General features: G+C 39.5%; 1 protein-coding gene across 1 annotated transcript in view; it reads right to left on the reverse strand.

Moving 5' to 3' along the window:
* Positions 1-22929, reverse strand: part of insc (INSC spindle orientation adaptor protein) — a 41211-nt gene that overhangs the window by 7487 nt on the left and 10795 nt on the right. The window contains exons 3-7 of the mRNA XM_008294326.1: positions 13500-13866; positions 13215-13267; positions 13005-13128; positions 11848-11961; positions 5523-5648 (exon numbers count right to left, since the gene is read on the reverse strand). Coding sequence (XP_008292548.1) covers positions 5523-5648; positions 11848-11961; positions 13005-13128; positions 13215-13267; positions 13500-13866 — 784 coding nt within the window. The remainder of the gene's footprint in view (positions 1-5522; positions 5649-11847; positions 11962-13004; positions 13129-13214; positions 13268-13499; positions 13867-22929) is intronic.

Raw genomic sequence — 22929 nt, forward strand, 5'->3', positions numbered from 1 at the left:
ACTTCCGTAAACTATGCTACAGTCTTGTAGAAGTAATTCACTTTTTAGCGCTTCCATAGCTGTTTCATTTATGCTTATATTTGATTTCCTGTGTCCATTTACTCTCTTTACAATTACAATTGCAAACTGTGAACACTGGGAGGTGGTGGCTCCTCTCATTTATCAGCAATCCACTACCCATGTCATTTTCCATATTATCTGTGAATATAGTGTCAATTAAAGCAGCACAGTGTGTTGTTACTTTACGTGGCCTGGCGATCCATGGATATAAACTCATACTATACAGTCAGTTCGAGCTTGTTTGGATTCAACAAATCTTTATTAAAATCACAACAACTAAAGATCACCTTGTGTTGTTTCAAGTTGGAAAATATTCCTTCTAAACTATCCTTACATCTTCCAATTTTTTGATCTTGATGTCCTATATATGCAACTCTGTATATATATGCAATAACAAAAACTTCTATGGTGACACATTCTAAAATATTACTTATTACAGTAGTCACTTTCTTAACAACCCTATAACTGAAATGTTTATCCGTATATACAGTACATGATGCTGAACAAATACTGTGCTCTTTATAAGAAAAATATGTACAATGTCTACATTGTACCAGTAATTAAAAGTACCCACAGATTACAGATGTACATGTACAAATACTCCATTGCATGTGGACCTGCATTAAATATCCTACTTAAGTAAGAGTGTGTTGGTATTAGCACCAAAATGTGGCTATAGTACTAAAGTAAAAGTGGTTTAGTCCCCTGACTGATATACTATTATATATATATCAATATTTGATAATAGTGAAGCACCAGTGTGTCAGCAGCATGTTACTGTTGTAGCTGCTACAGGTGGAGCTGCTTTACTACTTTATATAAAGTTTCATATGTAGGGACAGCAGATAAATCTGACAACTTGCCCCCCTAATGAATGGGAGAGGGGGGAAAAAGTTCTAACAACCAAATCTGTTTTCAGTTTTTGGACGCTTTCTCGTACCTTTGATTTTTGATGAGATATTGGATCACTAGAATATTTACTGAACTAAAACCATGTGAGAAGTTTAGATGGAAAAATCTCTGTTTGGTGGAGCTGTTAAAAAACTCATAGACGTCTAAGATGTGAAGCTGATTTTTATAAGATGCCAAAAATGTTTTTAAAAAACACAGTTTGAGTCTTTGACAGTGTGTCTTAAATGCTAATTAAATTATCAGTTGTGGATAATCTGCATCTTTCCAGTGACTGAGGCTGTCGGATAAATGTAGCAGAGTAGAAAGAACAGTATTTGCCTACAATGTACTGGAGAGGAAGCATAACATAAAACAGAAACACAGTATTTGAACAAATGTACTTTCCACCACTGTATTAGACACTACTCTCTGGCATACCTAAACACGGAATGGAGACCATAGCATATTTGCCGTAAGATGAAGTATAATTTTAAGCTACACAATAAGTGACATCAATGTCCACTGACTGTTGTAGGCAAAACGTTTCGTATTAAACTTCTTTACATATTTTAAAGAGCACAAAATATTCTCAGTGTCTTACACACAATGCACCACGGAGATGTTTCACACTCCCTATTAAAAAAAGGCCAATTTATGTTGACTATGACGCATTACTGAACATATCCACACCTAAAGTCTGAAGCCTGTTTGTTGATTGCTGTATTGAAAGTTAAGTTAAATAGAAACCACCAGCTGCCAAGAAGGTTAGAAATCAGTCTAAAAATATGGATTACACTTTACAGTGTCATGTAAAGTGCAAAGACCACTGTCACAGATTTAAGGGGACTCACGGCCATCAGATTAATGCCACCGAATTGTGCTTGCATCAATTCAATACCTAAGTGGGGATGTGCTCATTTATATTGTGTATTTGCAGCATCACCAGCCAAGCAGACAGACACCGTGCTCATCCAGGGCGTCAGCTTGGCCAAAACTTACAGCTCTGCCCATAAAAACATCACAATTAAAACACACCACTCCGATTTAATGGCCACCAGAGTGAGTGAGAAACTCTTGTATATCTGACTGGCATCGACCCAGAGAGTGTGCATCATCGGGTTTAGGGAGGAGCTTAGAGTTATAGAGGAGCAGGAAATCCTCTTCTGTGTAAAGTAAAGTTTGCTCAGGGGCATGAGGTCATAATACATTGATCTCATCCTTGTGTTTGCTTGGGTGTGTGTGTATGTGTGTGTAATGAGTGTGGAGGCTTTGGGAAATAAAGCAGATGCAGAACTGGTCTTCATCCACTTGGGGGCAGTGTTGCTCAGTTTATACAAACTTCCCTGCACCTGCTGACTGGTACTCTGCATCTGTCTGCACTAGCTGTCAAGTCCTGCATATGAGTAAGTGCTGAAAATGAGCAAACACTGAAAATCATCCCAACTACATATTGCAAGTCATAATCATAAAATGAAAGGCTGTCGTTTACATTTTGGGGACTTGCATCTAAACTATTGTGGAAAAATTGCATTAATTACATGAAGCATCGGGACACTTTCCACCTTTTCTTTACTAATCAGTTTCAGTCACATCTTTGATTTCTATCATTTAGGAAAAGGTGAAACAAAAACTTCTGATGCACCGTCACCGCCAGCCATCACTCTCAAAAAGTTTCCAGACATTCTGAGTGGAGCAAATCTCCAGCTCTCAGCCAGCCACACCTGTCAGTCTTATCTGCTGACGAGCATCAGCGCGCTGAGCCGAGCAGGGCAATTCCCTATTTTTGTCTCTGTGGACGTCAGCAGCGCTGTGCCAACGCGACCCACTGACGTGGAACAATCTGCTCTCCACACCCCTGTTCATCCACTGCTTCCCCCTCTCCCCTACCTGCATCTCCTCCTCCTCCTCCCTAAAGTAGGATGTTCCCCTACTCCTCATTTACCGGACACAGGATGCATCTCATTCACTTAAGTCTCAGGATCGATGATAAATAACTTTCTTTCATTTTTAAGAGTCGTAAAGTTTACCACACTTGCACACAGGTTCTAGCTTTTGCTTGATGGCACCTGGTCACTGGTGTTTGAGTGTTAAGAAATTAAATAGTGGTTTTTGGTTGCAGGCAAAAAAAAAAAAGCAGATTCTTAAGTTCAGACACTGAGTTATTCTTGTTTCTTAACACTACATTAATACTCAGCCACAGGCACATCCGGCCTTCCGTACCAGGACTACTTCTGTCTATATGACACTTCCAGGGTGTGGTTCATCACACGATGCAACTCTACACAACACAGTCAGTGTGTCTGTTAAACTTCAGCAGGCTCATATTCACTCTGCATTTTATACTCTCGATGTTTAAAACAATGGATGAAACCTTAACTTTCAGTTATATACTACAGTCATCACTCCATAATAGTATGGAGTGATGACTGTAGTATAGGAAGGAAAGCTGTTGTTTTTCTTTGTTCATTGAGTCACTTAGCTCACTGAGCAACTTTCCACAATACACCACGTTACAATTGCATAACATTCCAGTTGGGGATAAAACTAAGAAGTATATCCACCAATGAGCAGTACAGGTGCGTACTGGCCCCTTTTCTTGATCACCCTTCAACAGTGACAGTTGTGTTTCTCAAGCCTGAGCGGTCGTCGGTGAGCGCTTGGTAGCGTAGACTTGGCTGACAGCTTCTCCCCGAGGATGAGGCTGCTAATGTGGGGCGGACTTTGGTTCCCGTTAAAGAGTTTTCACACTCGAATGGTTTATGCCGTCCCAGCTGCTTGTACATGTGAACAGGCACCGCTGTGGCATCATTATTCACTGGAAACAAGTTGTATTTGTCTTTCTGTAAACCCTTGCTTGGCACAGGTGTGTCTGTTGTTTATTCCGTCTGAATTGTCGACAGAGAACAAATAAGGACAAACGAAAATAGGTGTCTCATTAGCTCTTGCTCTCCCTGTCTCACGTCCTTTCCATGAAACATACTAAGTGTTGCTCTCTATTTGACCTTTTAGCTCAGAAGGTCAGAAGGTCCCTTATAATGATCTCAATGCTGTGAGACTCACCGTGAGTCATGAGTTATGTTCTGGTGTGTGTGCTGTATGACAAAAAAAAAGCTAAAAGGACATTTTTTCACTGTCTCCGAGTCTTTAAATAATACAGCAGAGATTTAATGGCAGCCATGAAGTAACTGTACTTAGAGAACTCATTCATGAAAATTTAATCAAGTAAACAGAAAGCCAGGAAACTCAGCTACTGCACTCAAATGTTCCCCCAAAAAATAAGAGTCAACTTTTGCCTCCTGAACAATGAAAAGGTGTGACATTAATAATTTGTTATAAACGAAAGCTGTTAAATTTGGCTCATCCTGCTCGTTTCTGCGCCGCTCGTCTATGACATTAACAGATGCTTTAATCACCTGTAGCATGTTAATCCTTTTCTGCAAAAGACAAATAAGTCCTGACAGTAATCAGGGTTTTTGGAAACATGATCTTAATTATGGTAAAAAACTGACACCAGCAGCAACAATAGCATAGGATCATGTGTCCCGCATGAAATGTGAGTTACACAGAGGCACTGAAAACTATATAGATGTATTAAAGCCATTTTAAAAACATCCAGTGATTAGTTTTTTCAGTGACAAATCTTTCTTTTCACTGTTGGTCTTTCATGATTACACACTTTCTTGTGTGCAGCTGAGCTTCGTCCTGCTGCCATTGTTGGCACATATTCACCTGTGAAAACAAACTGCAGCCTCCCAGTCATAACATGAGGAAAGTGAGAGGACGAGGGCTGACCAAGGAGTAGGCAAAATATACTGTGCTGCTGGGAAGAGCAACAGTCTCGTGTCTGAGCTACAACTTCAGCTGACGACTGTAAGCGTCATCTGGCCGGACTGGGGGCAGCCACGATTTTTACTGGAAGAACTGTACTCACTGACTTGAGATTAATGTCATCTTACTTTCTGTATCCACAGCCACACAGCCATTTTTCCATTACAGGGAAATCTGGATTGGTGCCTCGTGTACCATTTTCTTCTCAAATTAATTGATTTTTTTTTTAATTTTATTTTTTGCATCAACTCCCAAAGTACAGATGAAAAATTGCCTGAAGGGTCAATTTCATTTATTCAGTTTATCTGTAAATCAGTGAGCACTGGCCCTGGTAAATAATTAATTGTATTAAAGATGTTATGCGGTCATCTATTATTATTGTGGCATTGACCTCAGTTTTTCTCTTTTCTTTGAATAGTTTGTAATTTGTGAGATGCACCATGCATTTTTGTGCAGGAGTGTTTGTTGTACATGTTGTCAGAGCAAAAATCCTTACTCATGTGATCACATATTATCGCATTCAATAATTGTGTCTTGTTAAGATCATTACATAGAATATAATAAGGTTTAGGTTAGGAAGTCTTTGGCAGTATAAATTGGAAATTTACATCTTGGTAATGAGACACTTTTGCAAAGGGTCAATGTTGGAGTCAACTGTTTTAAACTTAAGATTAGCATCCACGCATTACAACATGTGAAAGGCAAAATCTGTGTTTTTGTGTGTCTGTAAAAAAGAGATTTACCTTGTCTAGCTGGTTAATGCCCTCCTCCACACAGCAGATGGAGGCAACTGTTCTCAAAGCGTGAGCGTAGAGGTCTCTGAAGCGATCCTGCCTGCAGATCTTAAACAGGGCCACCACAGCTCCTTCCTGCAGAAGACGGAAATGTAATTTTGTATTTAGGCCTTAAGAAAGATCTTGTTGCTCCAGAAATCTGCCCTGATGCCAAAATGTGAACATGTAAATTCCCACAGTCATCCACTGTGTGAGCCTTGATGAGGTGAACAGAATAAGGCTGTTAAATTGCGGCTGATCATCTGCTGTAAAAACGTGGTATTAAGAAAGAGTTTATAAGAGTTAGAATTATGTGATGATGATGATGATGATGATTATGAAGAAGAAGAAGAAAAAGAAGAAGAAGACAATGACGATTATTATTATTATAACTTGATTTATTTCCTCTTACAGTAAAGGCATTAACTGCACACAAGGGACCAGGGTAAACTACATTTCTTTTTATTAAGCATTTACTATTAACTAGAAACACAGATTTTTCACTTACTTTTTTCCATCAGCTATGCAACATGTCAAAGGCAGGACTTCAAACTTAATTCATTTCCTCTAACTGGTACATTTCCCAGTGAAAATTCACAAAGTAACATTTCACATAGTGTAAATCCCGTCATGTGCTATTGTGTCCTGTGCATGTATTATGTGGTCTTTTTGTGCGTGTTTCAAAGCCTAAGCAACACAGAACATACACCTGTATTTTAAAAGGCTGGTGTGTATCAAGGTGTGTACTAATCCTGCACTGCTGTTTAACAGTTTCACTGTGGCTATTAAACAGTATTCAGCTTAAGGCTGAGGTCATAAGCCATGACGTCATTTGCTTTTGTTGCTCTCTTTTCTCCATCATTAATGTTTGTATGCCTTCACTTTGTACCACACCTACTGTCTGCAGGCCCCAAAACAATGGCAGCAGTTAGTGCAGGTTTGGGAAAGATCGTGACCTTGTATTAATACAGACACAACGTGGTCATCAGCATTTAAACAAAATTACAATATTTCTCTTACTTGAACCTTAACCAGAGTACTTTTGATCGACTGTGCTTTGTATGCTCACCATCCACCTCAACCACCTCCCCACAACTCCAGCATGAAACATACATTACACTCAATGCCTTGTTCACTCAGAAGAACTATTACTGCTGATCACACTTGTGGTTGCTATTGCATTTGAGAGTGCAATAAAATGGGAAAAAGAGAGACACAGCTGCATAGTCACACGGTGTTAATAAAATGCTTAAGGCACATTGGACAAATCTTTATATTAACAATAGCCAGCAATACCACATAATGACGTACCCTGAGTTGAGTTCTTTTATGGGCATTTTAGTTTTGTTGATATCTTTTTGGGTACTGTGTTGGTTCAATTTAGTTCTCTGTATATTATCACAAAAGAAGAGAACTTGGGGCAAAAAGTTGGTTCGGTGAGGAAACCAACTTTTATTCAGAACGCAACTCTTCTGAGACTTTTAAAGGCCTGACATTAGGCTTCATACCATCAAATTATATGCCATACGTGATTGTCAGCTCTTGTCTTGAAGCACGCATTATTGTGCAAAATGATGGATCAAATTGCTTCTTGCTAGACTGTGGCGTGAGAGCCAAAAAGCCCTCCAGATGTAAGCCAATAGCAGAATGCTGGTTTTAAAGAGTCCAAGAGACCCGAAATGACCGGTGGATTTGGCTGGCTTCACTCAGCGAGCCTGCCAACCATAGAACCTATCAAATGCCGAACACAATTTATCACGTCAGGCAAAAACAGCCAAAATATTCATATTTCATGAATGGAAAACACGAAGCAGAAAAAAAAATTGTCTGCTCACCGTAATGGCTGAGCATTTTCTGTTGTATTATGTTTGGTGTAAACAAGCAAAAATAGCTCCTGTATTGGCTGCATGTCTACACTAAAGCACCCCTCTGACAAAAAACACTTGCAGGTATTGAATTCTATTCACAGTACAGATAGAATTACCTGGAGGAAGACGAAGCCTGTAACTACCACCATTATCCTAATAAGGCCATTATACTGGGCTGGCATGTCTCATACGCTGCTCAGGCCATGCTGCCGGGGCTTGGAGTGGTTAATCATCCTGCCCTCCAGCCTGACCACTCTTCCCTGTTCGCTGCCTACACAATATTGGACCACCATACCTGCAAGAACTGCCGACACTGAGGGACAGTTTTCTGTCATCCTTTTGAAAGTCCGAGTGTCTCGAATGCTGATTCAAATTGCTCAGGTGGTGATGGAGAGCCTGTTGATCCTGTAGTTTTTACTGTGACGCAAATGTTGTTTTTTAAAAATAATGTTTAGGAGGAGATCTGTGGAGAAACTAAAGGACCCATTGTACTTTTGAGGTTTAGTTCTTTGGTTGAAATAGTTTTTTGTCTGTTTTGAAAGTAGAATTATATTTTGCAGTTGTGTTTTAAGGGATGAAAAGTTAAACGGAAGTTTTAAAGTTTAGTTAGCTACTTCTCCTGGGTATCAGCCATTAACCAAAATAACAGGAGATAACAAACTGTATCTATGACACCTCTACATATATATTTACACTCTCATTTACAGACAAAGGGCTGCAGGGTGGTGCAGTTGGTAGCACTGTTGCCTCGCAGCAAGAAGGTTGCCGGTTCGCGTCCCGGTGGGGGCATCGGAATCTTTCTGCGTGGAGTTTGCATGTTCTCCCCGTGCAGCGTGGGTTCTCTCCGGGTTCTCCAGCTTCTTCCCACACAGTTCAAAAACATGTTGAGGTTAATTGGTGATTCTAAATTGTCTGTAGGTGTGAATGTGAATGTGCTTGGTTGTCTGTCTCTAAGTGTGGCCCTGTGATAGACTGGCGACCTGTCCAGGGTGTCCCCTACCTTCACCCTAAGTCGGCTGGGATAGACTCCAGCCCCCCCGCGACCCTAATGAGGATTAAGCGGTGTATAGATAATGGATGGATGGATTTACAGTCAAAATGCTGAAAATATACCTGTATACATGTAAGAGGTGCAACTGAAGGCAGCGAATCTTCAATAAAAATGAAAAGTTTTGTCTTAAACCTGTAACAGTGTAACAGTTTATTGTTGTTTTTTCATTTGTTTTTTTGTTGTTGTTTTTTTTTTTTTTGACCTGCTAGCACTTAGCCATGAAAATACCAAAAGTGCAATTGGCAGAGAAGCAGCTGACTTTTAAAACAAATCCTATTTTAACCTCTGTAGCCAGGAGAAGATTTCTGTTTCATCGTGATGATCAAAGTGTTTGGATGGTCTGACTGCATAACGGAGCCACAATATCATCTATGTATACTGTATATACACAGTATATGCAACTTTACAACATATAGCTGCTGCAATCTTTCTTAATCTGCTCTAAAATCAGAAACTGATCAGAGAAAACAATATCTCCAGCCTTTATCCAGACAATCATCAGTGTGAAGTGGAAGCAACCTTCTATTTATTTCATCCTCACAGACTTTCTACTGCTTTTATTTTCACACATTGTTAGGCTTGTCGGCAGTTTCTTTCCTTTCCCGTGTCAAACGACTTGCGGTTGTTGCTTCCACTGACTTCATCCTCGTTCCTTAAATGGAGCCCACAGAACACATTTATTCTCACACTCATGCATTTTGGTACTTGCCGCACTAACATCATCATGTGAAACTTGACTACTCATCTAAAAATGCTTCTCTGTGCCTACCCAGCATGTAATTTCTTTCCGTCTCATAGTTCCCTGAATTAACTTCTTTGGTCTGTTGTACTTGCTCACCTAAAGTCTGCAGTTTCTTGAGCTGCAAGAGGTTGAAGTCAATTTATACCAGGAACGTGATCACCAGTACAAACTGAATTCATTTGCGTGGGACCTCACTGGTTTCAGCTGTAGTTTGGTAGAAGAAGCTAAATGCTTGAACACTTAGTTTTCATCCAGACATGAGAAAGACATAAATGAAGAGACAAATGTGTAGTTCAATTTAGTAGAGATTTCACATCCTTATGCACTGTATTTCTAACTTCTTTCAACCCACACAGTTTTGATGACACACTGACTCTCACCAGGCATGACTTACTGCCACGTCATGCCCTCCCACACCCTGCAGTCGACAGCTTTCAGAGCAAGGACACACATATGAGGAGCCTGCCAACATGGACACGTTTAGATCAGTATCCATCATGACAGTAGGTAAACACTGAGACAGCAAACTCACTTACACAGTCACTGTAACATTCCAGCTGCTGTTTGATTTATGGCACAAGGCTCAGTATTGAGGACTGTTAGCTTATATAACAGTTTTTTGCTGCTTTTGTTTCCTCTCAGAGTCCAAAAAAGATGCAGATTAGGTAAAAATAAGAACACAAATTATCCTAAAAATCAAAATGTTTTACGACTGTAACACCCCAAGTCAAGAAAATTACTCTTGGCTTGCATAACAAACAGTGAGATTCTTTTTAGAATAATGTGCAGCATTTATTTCATTAGTTTTGTCAGTATGGGTGGGTCTAAAAGCAGGCACTAACAAAGTAATTTGTACGATTTCTTCTGACCTGCTCAGTACACCAGATTGGTGCGGTTCACTCAGTCATCCCAAACCAGTCACGATCATTTGAGGACATTATCCTATGATAATATAAATTATACATGACAGGCACATGAGAATAAAACATTGAATATGTTTTGAAATAATGTGTTATTACAATCGGGGCATGAGATGAGAGATGGTAGATCTCCTCACCCTATTTTCACACATTTACATCGTTTGTGCAGCTCCCTTCATTACTGTCACGCAAAGATGTCTGTCCTGTCATGTACATGTTTTTAATGCATGTTATTTTCCATATGCAGTGCAGTTTCTTCAAAGCTGCTTTAATTAACATTGACAATATCAGCAATTAATCAAATAATTGCTTGTATGTAAACACAGTTATTGCTCAACTGTGCGGCTCTTTTTCAACTCACAGGGGTTTTTTGAGCATCTTTCGGTTCATTGTTTTGGTTTTGTGGCCTACAGCCTTACTGTTTTAGTTTAGTCTCACAGCTCTCATTAGTTTCCAGCAGAAGACAGATGTTTTCAGTAAAAAAATAAAAAAAAACAGCTCTGATAAACCCTCTGTGCAGTACTCGCTCAGCACAATGTCAAGAAATAAATTCAATCAGATTCAAGTACCCAAATCTTTCACTTAAGAGTATGAACTTATTTATTTAATGTTAATTATTAAACAAAATTCAGTGCATGACTTATGACCAAGTGACAGCCATCCCTTTCAAGTTGATGTATTAGCAACAAATCAGCAAAATGAGGGGAAAAAAAAGGACCCACTATTGCCATAATGTAAGAAAAATGGATGTAAATTACAAGTTAATACCTAATTATCACACAGTTCTCCCATTTTCCCAGGAACGCTTCCACTGCCTTAACTGTCTGGTATCCATTATGATGTTTAACATTATTAAACTCCACCCATCTGCTTTTTTAACTTCTCCATGCAGAGCACATCGCTCTCTAAACACTCAGCAGCAGCATTGGTATAGTGATGGAGGAGGAGGAAATACCAGGTCCCCACCCAAGCATTTAAACAGCTAATTGCAGTTATTCAAAATAAGTGCATGAGTAAAGTCAGCAGGCTGTGGAAAATTATAATGAGAAAAGAGCTTAGATATGAGCCACATGATGCACAATGCCGTGGAGAGTGTGTATGTGAGACTGTGACAGACAGACAGCTGGAAGCTAATTAACTCAGATGGCAGGTGGACATGTTTTGTATTGGGTATTCATTAGCAGCAATTGGCAGGCAGGTTTCCCCCAGACACCTCTGTGAGGGTTTGGCCAGCGGCAATACTACGGGAGTTAAGAGGTAAAAACACCTGAGCAACCTGTATTTGTGATCAATGCTTACTCCTAATGGTAGCTGACAGTATTGATCTCACAATCTGGCTGCAGATGAGGTGGATGTATGTGTGTGCGGGCCATCAGGAAGAGTCTTATCAAGAGTGTCCTGGAAGCGGTCGACTAACTAATGGCCGATAGCGACCTGCTGTCTGGTCTGTCTTGTCTTATCTCACAGTGAAATAGCTTTTTAGAGCACGTATAAAGAGATAGCTGCCACATGCAGGTCGACTGGCCCAGATGATGAACACTGGTGGAACTGATCGTAACAGGAGTGCCTCTGCAAAGAAGTGAGGTCACAGACTTAAAATGAATGTCCCACCATTATTTTAGGAAGGCCAGCAAAAAACCTGTAGCCAGTCGGGTGCAACTATTGTCAGCAAGGAAGTGAGACAGTACACAGTCCACTGGTGTGTACACAGTACCTTGGCAATGATGCTGCAGAGCTGAGGACCATCCTGGGTGAGGGACAGCAGGTTGCTAATGGCACTGCCAATAGTGTGAATGCTGTCGGATGATTCAATCTGTTTGATCAGGACCTGCAAGAAAGACAAACACTTGAATACTTTTTTCAAGGATGGACAAATGCAACTTCGAGTCAATAACCGCTGTGTTTTAACAATAGAAAAGTCATCTTAAAGTGATTTTCTTAAGGTGAAGTTTTACTTAAATCCATCATGTCATGTGCAGCTTTTCTGACATTATACAATCGCTAAAACTGACTCTTTGTGAAAAGATAAAAATCTGTTTCTAGGAGCCCATTAATCTCCTTATCCATGGTCAGATATGTGCGCAGTGGTGCCAAGGACAAACATTTTTAAGGTGAAATATGAGGTTCCAATCTAATGCACTTTATGTCCAGTTCAATTTATATCTCTAGTTTGCATCATTTGTGCACATTTAAACACAGGATGTTCTTTCTTTTTATCTTTCTTGCAAGCCTAACTGTTATATGACTGACACTAAAGTATTGTTTTTCTTTTGGCCCAGCAAGAGGCTAACTCATATATAGCACAACCTGAAACATGATCGGACATCACTAAGTTAATTATACCTCATCAGTCTAAGACAAAGTGACACAGACATAAATACACTGCATTTATAGCAGTAAATGTTTGGTGGACTGATTGATTCTGACATAAACATAAATCTGAACTTTTTTGCATCCTGAAAATGCATCCTTGAAATGTTAGTACCCATCAGTACATCTGCAGGGCTGTAATTATGGATGAACTGGACTAAAAGAAAAGTCTGTTAGTTTGTCTTAATTCTCTAAGGCACACAAAGATGACATAACTCCCCATCAGTGTAAACAAACATAATAGTGAGCCAATGTTTATATTTCCACTGAAGCGCTTGCAGGTATTAATGCATGAATGAGGTAAAGTGATATCCCAGTTGAGTCACACACATGCAGGCACGAAGCAACAACAAACCCTCGAACAGAGAATGATTCAGATGAGGCTTCATCACCTTTACTGATTAATAACTAGCAACATGACAAAGCACGATTGAAGGACTGAAATATACTCAAATACAGATGGTAAATATACTGGGGAAGTTATTATTCTGCACTACGTACCCGGATCTCATTAGCTAAAGCCATGTCAATCATGTTGCTGAATGAATCGCTGACATCTGTGAGAATCTCGTGGATGGCCTCTCTCATGGATTTCAGGAAGAATTCATCATCAGTGTGAAGGCACCTGTGGATGAAAGAGTAAAACACATGGTGTACATACAATGGTCCACATTGTTCTTATGACTGTGCATTGACTTTGTAGAATTTTACCTTTCTGTAATATTCGTCAGCTCCATACACTTTTCCAGCAATGATTTCTCATACTGCAACAACAGGGAGTTAAAATGCATTGAGAAGTGCCTCAAACATAAAATATACTGTAGGGTAGGACAAATGTTTAGCTTGTACAGAATACTTCCACCCTTGAGAGTGACATTATGTTGTTGACTTTCAACCAGACTGCTCAGGGATTTATAGACAACAGACAAGCTCATAAGTGATGCAGATTAAAATAAATTCAGTTTGAATCCACTTTCAGAATCAGTCAAGAATCACCTTCTGCATCTCAGGCGGTGTGCTTCGGGCAGCGCTGTACTCATGCACCAGTGAGCGCACGTGGCAGTTTGCCCGTACAGCCGTGCTGTGGACCCTCTGCCAGCGGCCCTTCTCCAGCCGCTGGAACATCTTTCCCAGCTCCGTGCTGACCACCAGTGCTCGGCGAAGGAGCGTCTGCAGGTTGTTCCTGGCCACATGGTCCCCTGCACCGACACCGGAGGCCACAATCAGCTCTCCCTGCTGGGAGTCCTCCTCCACCCCGATGGGCTTGGCCTGGAGGACACACATACACTCCACCTCCGTCATGTGGCGAAGGTCTTCCATCCAGCGCTGGACTGAGTCCACCTGCAGAGACTGCATGCGGGTACTGCGGAAGAAAGGAAGACAGAAAAAAATGCAAAAAAGCAACATTACAATCAGTCAACACTACATCGATTAAAATTTTATAAGAAGAGTCAACAAATCAGTGCTGACCAGTGGCGGCTGGTTAATACAGGGCGCAGGGGCGCCGCCCTCCCACTCCTAATGTCCAGATAAAAAGTAGTTCTCAAACGTAAAATTAAATCGTAATTAATTGTAACAAAATAATAATAAAATTAATAATAACGTTCATTTTTTTGATATATGAACAATATTTGTATTATTAACAGATTTAATATGTCTTTACTGTGTGTTTACTAATTCTACATTTCCTGGATGTGGGGCGCCGGCCACATGAGTGTGCATGTAGCTCGAAAAACTTTTCATGATCATGTGATCTTGGCCTGTGCTCTGATTGGCAGCTGCAGACTTTTTCACGGGACGCAGCTCGGTGCGACCCGGACCCTCCCACTTTTGCTGTAAGCCAATAAATTTTGTCTTTATTTGCTTTTGTCTTCTGTGGTTGGATATCAAAACTGTCCTTCGACGTTCTTACGACTGCGCTTTCTGACACCGTCACGGCCTTTCCCCTCCTCTACTACTCCATCACAGCTACTGTTGTGACGGTTTAATGCATCGGCCTGCTGTAAGTGGAGAAAAGACTGCTCGTAGAAAAGAGCGCGTGTAGAATTCATGTAACTGGGTTTAACCTCCAACAAATCTGACATGAGAACGCCCTAGTTTATCATTTTTAAAGTCATTTTTGGTTGCACACCTTTTAGAGCACACCACAGCCACCAAACAGCATCTATGGCAGCCTGCTGTGTGAGGCGTTCAGGGAGCATCAGTAAATCGAAGGGTCTATCCACAAGAAAATGTTCAGAAAGTCACATGTTTAACCTTTGAGCAGTTGGAAGGTGCAACAAAATGAGAAAGTGGGTCGTACTGGTACAACCAGTGAAAAAGTCAGTCTGGAGCCCTAAATAGTGTTTTTTTTGTTTGTTTGTTTGTTTGTTTGTTTTCATTATTTATGTTGTGTGTTTTGAGTTTATACTGATCCTGTAAACATTGCTGAAAGTTTGATGAATGGTTTTGAAATTTACTTCTGGTAAGTCTTGATGACGTTAAATTGTGTTATGATTAGAATATCCTCCAAAGGTAGACAATTTGCATTCCTGTAAATGGTTGTGCCTGATGTTACTCATATTCTAATTCCTGATTTTAAATAAAAGGTTATTTGCAGACTGCACCCCCCCACCAAACATTTTCACCAGCCGCCACTGGGCTCCAGACTGACTTTTTCACTGGTAGTACCACTACGACCAGTACAAGTCTGAGACCAATATTGCCTAAATTGACAGTCAATTTGGCAATTTTTGTTAAACACACAATAAAGCACAGTACACTACAAGAAAATTCAGTTTTCTGCTTTTGAATGGATTTGCTCAGAGGAAATCAAAGAGAATTGCCTGTCTGGCTTCCAAGTAGTTTCTCAATATTAAATAATAAAGTATAATTGTTGCACAAACAGTACCACACATATGCAACAAATGTATGCAGCCTGATACAGATACTGTAAATGGAAGGGAGTGTGGTCTGAGATCTGGGAAGTCATTTGTGCTGACCAGCCTGTTGCCTGAAGCTTAAGCTGATTTATATGAGAAAATCTTAATCATCTTTGCCTCCTCCACAAGAAATAACATGCTTAATCAGTATAAAATTCAGGAAGTCTGTACCATAAATTCAAACTGGTTGAAAGGACAATGGCAGATCATTTAACTTGGCTAAGCCGCCCTTATACTCTCTTTATATCACCCTCCTTCACTTTTTCTGATGTTTCTTCCACTCTTATTAAAAAAATATATAGGTTACACTAAAGGCTTTTTTATGATAAAACAAAGTAATATTTTATGTGAGCTAACAGTGCCATTTCTGTAAGTGCTTGTTTTCTTAACCTCACCTTCAAACTGTTTAAACTTAGCAGCCGTAGTCAGGCACAAGCAGGTCTGTCTGCAGAGAACTGGATACCACACTTGAATATCGTGGCTTGCTCACATGAATGAATATTGCTCACCTGTCACATGAAAAATGTTTTCTAGCTTCCAGGTTAGCTTTTGCATTGTGCACATGCGTATAACTGTTTCCTAAAGGATGGTCCCGCCAACTGATTCAAGCTTTGATGATCATGAAAACAAATTCACTTGTAGTGCTGGAGAGATTTTCAAAACATGAAATCTCATGGTTTTAGAATTCACGTTAGAAAGAGTAAAACATTTCTATCATAATGTTGGTCTGGGGGGGAAATGCTTTGGGAGCTACAGGAGAGGAACACAAGTGACCACCCCACAGTGGGCAAGTTCGCAACAGGCCTCTGTGGCAGCACTGTATTCTTGCGGTTTTCATACGTCCACTGCTGTACTTAATATGATAGTAGGAGAGGTAGTCAACAGTTAGACAGTTCTGTCAGTGTTGCTTTTTGTTTAATCACTTTTCTGAAAACACAGGACCAAAAATCTGAGGAATGAAAATAATAATTTAGTTAGGCTAATGTTAGTGGGTACGGTAACTGCCTGTCATTGCTACGATGCATTGCTTTCAAGCCAGTATTTGGCAAAAAAATAACTAAATGCATTACTGTGGGGTTGCATGTTGACTTATAAAAAGTCAGCCACTGACACTTCTAAATGAGTTAAGCTGGACTATTGCCTGTGACTTCATTTGCATTCTGTTTAGAAACATTTATCAAGGATGTCTCTGCCAAACGTATCAGTTTGACCTTTTTGTATACATTCTTTTTCCATGTAGCTTAGCTTAATTGTAGATTAACACCTCTGCATGTGGCAAAATAGTCTGATAATGCATTTTCCCTTATTATTCAATACTAAAAGATGAATTTTTAGGCTGATTTTTTGTCATTGGTTCTTTCAGTTTAGTCCTCGTCTCTCATTTCATTCTGAACTGGGTGATATAATATGGTAATTTTTTCCTCTTATAGAATGTAGATGTCTAATACATGTTTGAAAAAGAGAATCTTATTCAAATAAAGAAATAAACGTCAGCTTAATACAAGAGAAATTTAACCAGATCACAGAGTTAATGCTAATTCACGATGTAGTCATCTCAGCCAAGCATCAACCAACACTCAGAGGCCTTTTTCTTTATCTTACTATCTTATTATCTTTTCAGAGGTAAATGTGCCACTGTTATCACTGTAATCTGCATGCATGCTGGGCTAAAAGGAAGAGTTTGGCAGCATTACATAAGGAGTTGAGGTTTAGTGACAATTCAATAATATCAAACAAAATAAAATCCCTATTCTAGCTGGAATGAGTTGTTCATTTTGGGGGACAAAAAATAAAATGGGCAACATGCCTAAAAATAAAATAGAAAAAAAGGCTTTTGGTGATGGTAAGTGTGCAAAGTACATCATATGAGGCCTTAAATTAAACTCCACTGAGGCACCACAATAAAAAGCCACTAAAATCTGCAGCGTTCAGTCCTAAAACACCACGGCATTCCTAAAATCAATAACGTGTACTCGAGGTCGATTATCCACTGATAATTGCTGGCTTCTGCACTTGTTAGCTTTTCCCCTCAGTAAAGCGGCAGCTCTAACAACGGCCTGCACCGAGCAAACATCCCTCTCCACTTCAATCTCTCCCTGCGCTGACCCTAATGAAGTGCAGCTTAAGAGGCCAATCCACAGTCCTGCACCCACTGAGCCAAAGCTCCGTGAGAGGGGACAGGTCAATGGCTACAACAGCCACCTCTGCTTTGAGTCAACACGCAGGAAAGGATCTCTAATGAAGATGGATATTTTCCTCTTAGCTCTTTGTGAACTGTCTGCAGTTTGTATGAAATGGCAGCTCACTGGAGATATTTTGGATATGGCACCAGTATTGAATATTGGCTGATTTGGTCAGAAAGAGGCATTGTGGCTGTAAAAAAAAAAAAAAACACAAAGATTTCATCATCGATGAGCAACAGCCATCATCATTACATAACATCTTCAATGAATCATGAGAAACTGACAACTCCAATTACATCTAATCCACCAATAAACCTACAGTATGAGGTGGACAGCTGTGTAATAAAGAACGGAGCACTTTTTATTACTTCAAAACTAATTTAATGTTTGCTTTCAATTTAATCTTTAACATTTTTCATGAAACACTGAGCACTCACTTTCGCAGAATATTTAGTATGGAGGACATATACATGCACACACACACACACTATAACACACTCAAGTGCACATACTGTATATGTATATAAATCTACATTCAGTCAATCATCTGTCAGCTGAGGAGATGGAATAGCGATGCAAAGGAAGTCCTGTCTGCAGGTTGCCGAGTGAGAAATCTCACCGCTTTAAAACTCTCTCTCGCAAATAAATCTCCCTCTATTTGGAAAGAGGATGAAGATGTAATTAGCTGCAAATGTAGACCTGAATAAATAACTGCACGGTGTTACACAGAGTAGTACTCATTAATATGCAGCTTGTTCTGCTGAGTGGGGTAAATGGCTTCACTGTGATCATGGAGGCTTCTGAAAATGGAAGAGATATTACTTTTAGTTTATATCTATCTAGACGATTAAAGAAATTAATTTCTCCTAAATGTGCCTTGCAAATAAAATACAACTGAACCCTGCTTCCGTGTTTTTTCACATATTCCAAAACCTCTTAAAAACCACTCTAGTACTGAAAATGTGCCTTGTTGGTGATTAATTACACACTGCTGAATAACACAGTGACTCAACTAAGTGAGTCAAATCAGCCACAAAGAGCTTGATCACCCGTCGCTGCCACGACTGAAGAGGAGACGGAAAGTGATTCATTTGCATCAGTTTCTTATTTATTGGAGATTTACTAGATGAACAGAAACAAAGAAAATTTTGTTATCATTAATTTCTATTAGCCGCTATGGTATACTGTACTGTGACACTGTGATGCTGGGAAATGTATAAACAGCCATATCAATCTTTAAAATGTGCAACCATACACAGACTCTTTTTGCTCATATCGCTCCAAATGCAACCATTTCATACCACTTTTCTCAGTTATATAACAGCATCACATAAGGATGAGCCCGTCTTGATTTACACGCCCAACAAGCCACAAAACGTCCCCCTCACCGCCAAGAGAGAGAAAAAAAGATGATAATAATAGGTTTGTTTTCCAAAGGAGGGGAAGCGGTGCACTTCAGCTCGCAGGGAATGACAAATATTTACATGCGGGGCCAAGAGAGGGTCAGGCAACAGCGGCTCTATTATCCCAGACAGGGATCCTGGTGAGATGAAGCATCGGTCCCTTTCATCTGTCAGCAAACTGAGGGATGGTGGCAGCACAGGAAACAGGGGCTGGTTAATAGGAGATATCCTTGCTTTGAAAAAGTGTGACACTTTTATGTTTTCTCTGTTATAAGATGAGATTAGAGGGCTACACTGATAAGAGCTGATGATGTTAGTAAGACTAATTTTTAAATGACAATTGGCGAAGGAATCTGCTGTTCTTTCACAGTCAAGTACTTTTAGATCCTACACACCTGTCAGTAAGATTTATCAAGAGCAATTATGTGTCATAGTTTGGTTTCCGTAGGATGTTCTTTTTAACAATTAGGAAAACTATAGAATATGAACAGCGTAACTGTTAAACATGCAAACAAATAGAAAACATATCAAAGGAATCTCAACTCGTAGCGAGGAGAGTAAGTATGGTATATGATATAGCTCTGATTTTTAGAAGATCTGGCATCAGAAAAGGATGAGTCCCCCCCAGATTTGTGAAGGAAATCAGGTTGGTGTGCTGACTTAGAACCACAGTGAGCTACCTCTTCCAGGAACACATCAGGTGAAAATGATAAGTTGAGCTTTTAGATGATTCACTTTTTAACTTTTCATGTACTTGAGGCACATGGAGTTCTGCTGGATGAGTCACTGAGAGGCTGCTACTCTGCCTACTGAGCCCCTTAATGATCAACCCCTGAGCTCAACGCCACATTTATGATACAGAGAGGTTTGGGACCACAGAGAAAGTCTGTGAGTGTCTCTTATTTGAAGGGTCAAGAGTTGGCTTCAGGTTAAGAACAGGGTGAGGGCTGGGTTGTGCCCCAGCAGAAGTAGTTGGTTTTTATGTTGTCTGACCAATTTGGAAATCTAAAGTGTTTCTAGTTGTTCAGAGTTGCCATGGTCAAAGGCTGAGTGAAAAAACAGCCATCATTGGACATGGTTGTTCTAATATAAACCTTGCAAAGCTGATCAATTTATGTAGTATAGACTCTGTATCTATAAAGCTGGACAATGCATCACCACTTCCTCTCACTGTATATACGTGAAGTCAAAGTATCATCAAAATAAAGTCTGTCATCTTGCTCTGGTAATGACGTTTGCAATTGAGTCACTGGAGGAGGAGACATGGTGTCAAGGCCCTGCCTTCTGCCTGGTCAAAAATACCATATTTTCTAGATATACCATTTTTTGTAACTGCTAATTGTCAGGCTAGCAAGTTCTAAATTACTAGTTCCACATAGATTGGTTATGCTCTTGCTAACATTAGAATTAACTAATCTATGGTTTATTACAACTAATTTTTATGTTTTGGACAACAATGAATCTTGTGGCTAAAATAAGGCGCGATCTTCCATGTTCCTGTGTACAGGTTCTGAATAGAGGTCTGCAGTCATCTCTGTGACTACTATATTCAGAGCAGCTGTCAGTCACAGCTGTCAATCATGATGACATCCATCTTCTATATATATGCCGTTTAGAAAACTATATATGTATGGCATGCCGTTTAGGAAATTATATATAATTTCCTAAACGGCATGCCATATATATGCAACAGTTTGAATATATGGAATGAAACTCTGAATATATAGAACGAATCTCTATGGGTTAGATGAGATGGCAGCGCACATAGACGCAGCAGCCCCTTCCGGAAACAGCGAGAGTGAACGTTTTGAGTGTCTTGTCTGTCCCACATGTTCATTCCGGAAAACTTACAGCCGAGACTTTGCTGAGCATCAAGACAATGAATAAAATTGTGGCTGTGTTGTGATTTGGACATACTGCAACAACATGGAATCCGATTGGAGACTAGTTACCCGAGAGAGAAGGAAGCGCAAATGGTATGAACCTAAACAACATATTTCCTTTGCTTTTAAAGCGACATTTTAAAAGCAAAAATAAAATAAAATAAATGTAAAAATTACTTAAATAAAATAAATAATAAATTAAATAAAAAAATTACTTAAAAATAAAAAATACAAAAAAATGATAAAATAAATTAATTAATTAATTTTAAAAATTTAAAAATTAAACATTATTTTTTACTTGTCTTTACATTTCTACTTTTATTAGCGCTTTTCTTTTATGGATACATTTTTCATTAATATTGCTTTATATTGCCACATTATTTTTTATTTTATTTATTATTCTTTTTATTTCCACTTTTATTTTATTTTTCTTTTATTGATGTATTTTTGTAATTTGGCACTCTCACTACTCCATACCCATCGGCTAATGTGAAGAGGGCAGTTTATGACAGGCACCGCAACCAACCACTAAGGGGCGATTGTGATGTTTTGGCTTCACTTTGGGGCAGCTGTTCCATCATCCATCCTCAGGTACATTTTGAATGGGTATATTCTTAGTCCTTACTAACCACAATGAGTTAACTGAGAATACATTTAGTAAAAACCTTTCTTGATACAAGAAGTGTTGTGTCAAACTACAGATCTCTCCTAGCTGTTTCTAAGACTTGACTCATGACCACGTTTCCAGATTTTTGTTGTCCTCACCTGTGAAACTGCTGCTTAAAGGCAAGCAAATCAGCAGAACCAGCAGCATCTTAAAATAATCCTTCTAAACGTGTTTTCCTCAGAGCCTTAAATCAGATATGTCTATAGTTTTAACTCCACTGTTTTTTTATGTGCTTTGTTTATGTCATTAGTTTTTTATTTCAATCAGTTTTATTTGCATCTGGTTTTTTTAATCCAATTTTATTTTATTTATTCTAATCTCTATTTCTATTTTGGTGGATTATCATTATTATCTGCATTATTTCACTTGTGTGACATCTTTCAGCTTTAAAAACAGAATCATCTACTGATAGACAGTCTATGCAGTGAGAAAGCCTTACCAAGCACAGAGGAGGAAAACACAAAGCATCACAGCATCATCTGACTCACATGACAGGGCGTGAGTCAGATTGTTTGAGGCTAAAAACAGAAATGTCCACATGAAAAGACACTGCAAGCATTAATTTGTTGGCGTGAGCAGTCTGCGGATCTTCTGCTAATTGCATGATGAAGATAGTGACAGTAAATGACAATATGAATGTACTTCAAACATTGCGAGTCTCATCTCTTTCCCTCCACACTGTATCAGCACACAGAGTGATGTATGGCTAGTTAGCAGGCAGCAGACAAGCAGGTGTGAAAGCTCGCAGTAGAGACCGGTTGTCACTCAAGTATAGCAGTTATTGGACACGAGGAACTAATTTGTTCTTCGTGGCTGTGAGCCCATTACGGGGCTTGTCCTACATATCGCTGGGGGCTTCAATAGAGTCATGCACTATGTACAACAATTCACAGATCATGACTGTAGGTTGAGTAATGTCTGCTTCTCTTTGGTTGGCGAGTTGATGAATGGCCTCTTTACAGCATCAGTCCACCCAGCAGTCAACTGAAAAAGGATCCCACTGATGTTTGGAATTAAAGGCTGCACACACTGTGTGGCCCTGTGTGGCAAAGGGAATGGCACAGTATGAAATTAGCATGTTTTAAAACACAGACAATAAGCAAAGTTACAACAGAGTGTGTTTAAAGGGTCTGTATCGGAAATTTTGTGGATGAACACTGGAAACAGGAGGAAGCTTTACATTAAGAGGGCATGGTATGCTGGTAGGTTTAAATGGGATTAAGTCAGTGGTGTGCCATCAGGGCCAGCAAGGCCTCCTCTGCTGGCCTAAACTCTATCAGAATCACTGACTTAGGTTGTAATATTTTGCCATTAATCTATTTACATTATTCCCAATAGTCTATTCTCTATGTCAGCCATCATGTGTTTC

The sequence above is a fragment of the Stegastes partitus genome, unplaced genomic scaffold (genome assembly GCF_000690725.1).
Source record: "Stegastes partitus isolate 25-593 unplaced genomic scaffold, Stegastes_partitus-1.0.2 Scaffold21, whole genome shotgun sequence".
In the NCBI taxonomy this organism is placed as follows: Eukaryota; Metazoa; Chordata; class Actinopteri; family Pomacentridae; genus Stegastes; species Stegastes partitus.